Source organism: Acyrthosiphon pisum, chromosome X (genome assembly GCF_005508785.2).
Source record: "Acyrthosiphon pisum isolate AL4f chromosome X, pea_aphid_22Mar2018_4r6ur, whole genome shotgun sequence".
In the NCBI taxonomy this organism is placed as follows: domain Eukaryota; kingdom Metazoa; phylum Arthropoda; class Insecta; order Hemiptera; family Aphididae; genus Acyrthosiphon; species Acyrthosiphon pisum.
The window spans coordinates 109,771,252-109,779,879 of record NC_042493.1 but is presented as its reverse complement, the minus strand read 5'-3'; the positions used below and the strand labels follow the sequence as shown (position 1 = coordinate 109,779,879).

The 8,628-nt window shown below is 29.7% G+C and overlaps 2 protein-coding genes across 2 annotated transcripts; both read right to left on the bottom strand.

The window, feature by feature from the left end:
- Window positions 1–259: 259 nt before the first annotated feature.
- LOC115033208 (alpha-protein kinase 1-like) lies at window positions 260–3,018 on the bottom strand (the record flags this gene model as incomplete). The annotated part of the gene is made up of 2 exons (XM_029485391.1): window positions 260–454; window positions 2,638–3,018. Coding segments are annotated over 2 exons (576 nt in total), but the record flags the coding sequence as incomplete, so codon positions are not given.
- A 48-nt stretch (window positions 3,019–3,066) lies between these two features.
- Window positions 3,067–3,948, bottom strand: LOC103309689 (putative uncharacterized protein DDB_G0271606; the record flags this gene model as incomplete). Its single annotated transcript, XM_016805195.2, has 1 exon — window positions 3,067–3,948. A coding segment is annotated over one exon (882 nt), but the record flags the coding sequence as incomplete, so codon positions are not given.
- Between the last annotated feature and the right edge of the window lie 4,680 nt (window positions 3,949–8,628).

Below are 8,628 nucleotides of genomic sequence, written 5' to 3'. Positions count from 1 at the left end.
CTTTACTTTATTACTAAGTATAAATATTGCACTCCCATTTACTTTACAGAAAAACCACACGAATTGAAATCATCTGCCTATAGAAACTATTATAGTCTATTATTATGTACGTAACTGTCGAACTGTTTATACCTGTTATTTAAATATGAAAACAAAATGCAGAATAAATTAAAGTTATCAAGATTTTATATTTTATAAAGATTTGAAAAATAATACTGTTTCATTCTAGACCCCAATAACTTCAGTAAATCTTAAAATATTAAACGTCATTAACCTTGTATCCATTAGTATATCCCATTCTTGGGTCCACCCACAAGTCGATATTGTGTCTCCGACTCGACGGTGAAGACGTCAAGTCGACTGTTTGGACCGGCACGGGGCTCGACGGCGGAGACGTCAAGTCGATTGTTATGACTGGTATACCATTTTGAGCGGCGAATGAATGTTGGCGAATCTGTGTTAAAAAAAAATATATTATAAATTGTTCATTTATTCATTAAATACAAATAGGCGTATTATACCGCACATATTACAATTAAAAAAAATGTTTAGTGAGTTGCTATATTGCAATCGATCAAATAATAAATATTAAAACAATTTAAAAAAGTTAAAAATATTCCACATTTTAAAAGCTAAAAATAATCAATTTCAAGGAATAACTTTACTTTATTACCGAGTATAAACATTGCACACCCATTTACCTTACAGGAAAACCAGACAAATTGAAATCATCTGCCTAGGAAACCGTTGTAGTCTATTGATATGGACGTATAACTGTTAAACTGTTTATATTTGTTTTCAAATATGAAAATAGAATGTAAAATTATGCAGAATAAATTTTAAAAAAGTTATCAATATTTTATATTTTATACAATTAAAGGGTACCTATACTATTTTACCCACACACTCACATACATTCATACACAAATACACATAATTAGACGGGCGCTCATGAATTGCCTTCCATCTGACCCTCGAATTTTACGGGATTTCAAAAATATTATTCACTCGAATTGCCACCTAGTTTAGGTAGAGACCTTCTTGTACTGGAATCGTCTGCGATAGCTATAATTAATCGATATAGATACCTATATAACCTTATATTATAAAAAATATTAATAAATTAAACAAACTTAGTAAATTGAGTCAATGCTGATTGATTTAATGTAAATGAAGGTTAACTAAATGTTTTAGTAAATAGCAGAAATAATTAATAACAACAAAAATAATAGATAATCATTGTATAACATAATATTTAGATGAAATATATATTATATATCATAATAATGATATCATTCTATTATACAGTCAACAACTTTTCGAACCAGATTTTGTTACGTTGATTGATTTTCAAATAAGCTGAGCATATTTTTTTTGTACATATCCATCGTTTATGTCATTAGCTAAGTATTTTTAAAATCCAAACTTAAAACCATCATATATTTTAATTGTTTTACCCTTTTCGCTGATCACGTTAATCTTAATAAAAATATATATGTACGTAGATAGTATACTATAATAACGTGTTATTTATCGTTACGGTTGGGCAAATGAACCTGACTGTGTTGAACTGTTGATATCATTAACTGATAATCACTGATCGATAAGATTAATCGGTCCGTGAAATACTGAATGTCTTAAAAATAATATTTTTGAACATTAAGGAATAATATGATAATCGATAGTACACGTACAACTATCTATATATTAATTAACAATCCAGGTATATGTTATGGGAGGAAAATCGAGCAGACCGTTTGCGTCCAAAGACACTCGGAGGCAATTCGAGTAAAAAAAAGGTCACCTGCCTATATTTGGGAGGCAATTCGAGTGTCACCAATTAGGTACACAACATGCACTACATAGCCGACAGTGATTGCTAGGCGATCCAGCTTGTCCTTCATATTTTTAGGACTTTAGCTGTTAGTGTCGTGAAGAAACTTTGTTGGTTTTCGGGCGCGCATATTATTATTGTTTGCTCCCTGCCCACACACTGTAGGTATAGCAATATTTTATCATAACATTATTATTATTGTAATCAATTTTTTTATAAAAAAAAAACAGAAAGTGTCACAGGCGATGTTATAACATATATATTATGAGCTTAGAACTATAGAATTATTATGTTGAATTTGAAGTTAAAATTCTTAAGAGGACGCCACACCCGCATGCGTTGTCTCCGTCTTACAAACGCGTAACATACAAAATTTACGCTCAGAAATTTACGTTTTATGTCGTTGGCTTAAAAATTAGAGCGAATAAACCTACTATGAAACTTGATGGTAAGAACATTATCTGTTTCGATGGAAGTTTTTTTACGAAAATTCCGTTAAGCGAGTTATGAGCATTTTACATTTATTATACACGCATAACTCGCTTAAAAACTGAATTATCGTAGGAAAACTCCCCAAAAAAACAAAGATAATGTTCTTCCCATCGAGTTTCATTTTCAAGTACGTGCTTTGATATTATTTGTAGGAAAAATATGAAGAATTATATTTGTTCAAATTGTATTTTTCAGAACACCACGAGTACACGCTACGTACATATCTACTACATATTTACACGCGTATAAAATTGACGCACAAATTGAACTGAAAAAAACAAAAAATTAGTATGCAGCATTATTTTACGTACTGGTCTCGGCGGTAGAGTTGTCTGAACCGGAACTGGATTTGGAGCGGGGATTAAATGAATGTGGGTGGTTAGTCCACCACGTGAGTTCACAGTTTGAGCACTAATTCTTTTTCTTCGTCGTTGTTCTTCTAGTTGTTTTCTTTGCTCGCGTAGTAGCCGCCGTTCCTGTTTCTTCAGCCACTGTTGTCGTTGTACTCGTAGTTGTTGCTCCCGTAGGAGTTGTTGTTGTTGTTGCTCCCGTGCGAGTTGTTGTTGTTGTTGTTGTTGTTGCTCCCGTACGAGTTGTTGTTGTTGTTGTTGCTCCCGTGCGAGTTGTTGTTGTTGTTGCTCCCGTACGAGTTGTTGTTGTTGTTGTTGCTGTTGTTGTTGTTGTTGTTGTTGTTGTTGTTGTTGCTGCTGCTGCTGCTGCTGCTGCTGTTGTTGCTGTTGTTGTTGTTGTTGTTGTTGTTGTTTTCTTTGCACATTTATTAGCTGAACCTGTTGTTGTTGCGCTTGCTGTTGCTGACGTTTCAACCGTGATAGTTGTTGTCGTTGTTCTAGGGCTCGTTGTTCAAGTAGGAGTCGTTGTTGTTGTTGTTGTTTTCTTTGACGATGTAGAAGCTCAATCTGTTGCCGTTGCTGTTGCTGTTCACATTTTATTTGTTGTTGTTGTTGTTGTTGTTGTTGTTGGTTTCGTTTATGTTGGTCTAGTTGTTGTTGTTCAAGTAGGAGTCGTTGTTTTAGTCGTAGTTGTTCTTCTTGTATTCTTTGCTGATGTAGACGCTGAAGCCGTTGCTGTTGCTGTTGCCGTTCATTTTGTATTTGTTTTTGTTCTTCTTCGTTTTGTTCTTTTTGTACTCTTTGCTGATGTAGAAGCTGAATCTGTTGCTGTTGCTGTTGCTGCTCAATTTTTACTTGGCTTACTTCTTTTTCTCCGCGTTGTTCTTGGTCTCGTTGTTGTTGAATCCGTAGGACTCGTTGTTTTTGTCGTAGTAGTTCTTCTTGTACTCTTTGCTGATGCAGAAGCCGAAGCCGTTGCTGTTCCTGTTCATTTTTTACTGAATTTTCTCGTTCTTGTTCTCGGGCTCGTTGTTGTTTTTCCCGTAGGAGTCGTTTTTGTTGTCGTTGTTGCCGAAGTTGCCGTTGTTTTTGTATCTTTTGATCTTCTCGTTTGTTTTGTTCTTCTATTGCTTGCTTTATTTGTCGATGTGTTTTTCGTGGTCGTCGTCGTCGTCGTCGTGGCTTTTGTTGTTTTTGATGTTGTTGTTGTTGTTGTTCCTCTTGTCGCTGTTGACACTGTATTACCTGGCGTAGTTGAAAATGTTGAATTAAAACATTTAATGCTTATTTTAAAATTATAAATGTTTGTAAATTCTTATATGCGTCCATAGTACCACAGAGTCGCTTACGCAGATAATCCTTAACGTAATATTAAGTTATAAAATTAAAACCAATCATTGAATCCCAACATTTTTTAATTATTTTTTTATTTATATCAACATAACTTTTAATCAACAAGAACATGTTAAAAAAATGTGAATTATACTAAAAATACTTGCTAAATTCTTTGGGTCACCGACTGATGGATGATGGTAGATTGTAATTTTTTTTTTAATGGAGACAAAATTATAAAATCAAAATTAGTTTGTGATGTGAGATTTGAAATAGAGATAATTAGATGAGTATATTTTACTAAACCTATAGTGGGTGAGTAAGGAGAGAAAAATAATTAACAAGTACCGAATTGTAGTCTTGGACAGCTGAACTTTGTTTTCTGGTTGCATCATTATAGTCATGCATTGAGAATCCAGTATGACATATTGTTAAAAAAATAATTGTTTTATTGAAATACATGCAAATTGCCCATGTTAAAAATAAACAAATTTAAGAAAATTTGTATGCACAAAACCCATAATTTGAGTTTTCTATTTATAATTTGTATATGATTTTATTAGGTAAAATCATATAATTATTACCTAATTGATATACCTATTTATTTATAGATCCATTATTTATTAATATTTAAGAGTTAATACTAAAAATGATTTTAAGTTATATTAAATTATTCTTATGAATACATTGTGAAAAACACAACAACAATTTTTAAAGAACCAAAAATACTAAGGCAAATTAATGAACTTGGTAGATAACACATACTTTTTTTTTTGCTGGTGGTTCGTTTTCATGGGTGCTCATCATCACTGGCACACTCTGTGGTAGAACTGGCTTTGGCGCTGTTGAAATATAAAAAAGAGTAGAATAAAAATATAAATTGTATTACCTCTAACCCATCAGGGTAAACGTTAATATTATGGTCAATTGTAAACTCTGCCAGAATACCGGTTAGATAAAAAGGTAATGAAAAGGTCTAATGTAAACGTTCTATTGTTTTACCTGTAATGGGTATATGGAGACTCCGCCAGTATTAAGGCCTTCCTTATGTTAAACTAAATAATATTTTTCTATTAAGTAAACTCAAAATTTAAAAATTTAAAAAAAAATATAGTGTTAGAGAAAGCTTTAAATACTAAATAGTTATAATAATGGATTTATATTAGCCTTAATGGTTTGAATATCTACAAATTGTATCTCATAATTTTAGTTCACAGTTCAAAATATTATAAGTTATAATAATGTCATAATAATATAATATAGGTACCTACATATTTTTTGATTATTAGTTATTACTTATTTTTTAATATAATACTGGCCATTGCAATTATTATTTTTATTTTTAGTTTTTTATATTTTTTGGCATATACTTATTTCATAAGGATAATTATTAAATTATAAAATTATGATTTTTTTGTTTAATAATAACCTGTATATTATTATATTAACTGTGTAGTGTACCTATACTGTTGTTTGATTTTTTTCACTGACGAAGTTTACATGAACTCAATTTTACCTGTTTTATTTTCCTGGCGGAGTTTGCACTTAATAAAGGTTCTCGTAGCGGAGCTTACATGCGCCCAATATTATACCTAAGAGTTTGTTTTTTTGGTCACCTCACCTCAAACTTGTCCTCGTTTGTAAGTTTGTAACATACATTTATTGAGGTTAAACGAAAAAAAAAACTGGTGCGTGGAAAAAGTGAATTTTAATATAGTTATACAATAACAGTACAGTTGTACAGTAATAATAATACCTATAGGTACCTAGCGTTTGTTTATCAGCGGAAAACATTGAACGTTTAAAGTCTCCAGAATCCACAAAAAAGTTTCACTTCAAAACAAACAATATAAGTACTACTATCATACTGTAAATATTTGAGCGTGCCTAAAAATTTTATTATTGAAATTTAATTTACATATAAATATATGATTTTATGTTTTTAACACGATACACGTATCATAATTTCAATATAACGTTTGTATTTAAATATAAAAAATATTAAAAGAAATATATTTGAATTTTTATTTTAAATGTAAATGGTTATGACGCACCGTCTAACAAAAATATCACTTTAAAAATGTATTAATATTTGAAAAACTAAACGTTATATTGAATTTCCGATACTTTAATCACCTTAAATACATAAAATCACAGAATTATACGTAAACTAAATTTCGAAAATAAAATTTATAGATTGGTAAATCGTTGAATGAAGCGGAAAACTCATACACGAATATATAATTGGTTGCCATGGTAATACGGAGACACACACCGACGAAAATCTCAAAGTAATATATAATTAGTTGCCATAGTAATACGGAGACACACAGACGGAAATCTCAAAATAATAATATATAAATGGTTGCCGTGTTAATATGGACACACACACACACACACACACACATTCATTTATATATATATAGATAATAATGGTTTTAATTATATTAACGTTGTTTATAAATTATTTCTGATTTCACGGCAACCATTTATTAACAAAAATATCCACCGTAAATCTCAACATTTCCGTTTGAGCACCTCCCCGGAATGGGCCTACCGTGTTCGATTGTGAATCTCAACCATTTAAGGGCCCACTCAAGCGCACACAACAAATTTTATCAAAATCGGTCCAGCCGTTTAGGAGGAGTTCGCTTACAAACACACGTACAGTAGAATTATATAAAGATTATGGTAATAATAATAATAGGTAATAAGTAATATAATATAAAGCTTTAAGCCTGTACCATTATTACTCATAACAAAGTACCTATTATTTATACACCTTGCCAGATTGTCCATATACAATAATACATTATATACATTACTATTATTATACGTACTATGATGTCCTCCACTCCTCTATACTAAATTAATTTTAAGTTACCAACATTTTTTCCCGATCATATCTCTATATTTTTAAATACTTATACTACATTATTTTTTATACTTTTATATTTTTATATGACTTAATCCTAAGTTCCAAAATAAGTTGGATAAGGAAATTGATGTGCCGTTGTTGCCCACTTGGTTATCACATGCGAAGTTTCGTCGTCAGTCTTCCTAATATCTACATAAAACATACCTATACTATCCATAAGGGCATAATGTCATTGTTATAACTAAGGACCGGATTTATATGCAAATGCATATACGTATTGGAATAAGCTTTTTGAAATCTGATGAGAATTGTCTCCGATTTAGATCATTCTTATTAAAATAACACGAACTGTATTTTGCATATTTTGCATATTTCAACGTTTTTACCTATTAAATACATATTTAATGCATATTTGTAGGTTTATAGTGCATATTATTATTTATAGCACATATATTTGTTTTTCGTCGTATTTTCACGTTCACAGCCACATATAATATCGATAATATGCCAAAAAAAGATGATATACGTAAATATACATATACATATATATGTATATATTATTATAATATCAATATAAATAAATTCGTTGTTCCTATAATAGAGTTCAAGTGTTCGACGGAAGCCAATCAGGGCTAATATTTTATAGATTTAAGATAAATGACGTTAAATGGTGAAGAACTTAGTGAAGATGACAAAAATATACATTTTTATACTTTTTTATACAATTAAAACCCTTATATACCTCTTTTATTACTTAATTAATTAATACTTATTTTTTACATGATTTTAAATAAAATGTTTTCGATTCAATTTTAAGTGCATATTTTGTAGCATATTAGAGCATTTTTAGAAGCATATTTTGCGGTCTTTTTGTGCATATAAATCCGGTCTCTAGTTATAACCTACCTACGTATTTATATTAATACCTATTATATTAAAAATGTTTTTTCCTGTAAAATTGTAACAAATATACCTAATGATGATAATAATATCCTAATAATTATAATAGGTAAATAAATATATTTATATTTATACAATTACATACAATGTTAATGTTATATTGTTATACTAATATTGTATGCAATTAATACATTGTATAGTATTCAAAATGCAAATGTTTCATTTATTCAGCTTACCTAATATGGTTTAGGCGAGTTTCTTTAGTTTAGGTAGGTATATCTAAACAATATACCTAGGTAGTAGGTACATAGTAATATGTAATACCTTTACGATAATTATAGTGCAATACATGAATACAATATCTAATATCAATATATATTTATAACTACCTAGGTAAAACATATAGCCATATAAGACACCTAAGTACCTAACTATTTATTTACTAAAAATATCACTAAATATTGTATTTATTGACATTAAATAAATAATAAACGTATAACTTAATACTTATTTTAGGTTAACTATTACTAAGATGTTTGATTCACAAAATTCCCGAAACGTAATAAATATAATATTTTAAAAACAATAAATCCATTGATTTCTTAAAACATTTAAAGTATAATACCTATTTAAAATATACGTTATATTCATAACATTCTCAAAATATAAAAAAATGGACCATTAAATGAAGTGAGAACATTATAACAACGCGTACGAAAAATACTATTGAACTTAAGTCAAAATGTTGATATTGCTATCAAAATGTTGTATTAAAATTCTTAGAATATACATTTGTTATCCGGGTAATATAAATTCAATAAATTGGTTAATTGCGTTTTTAT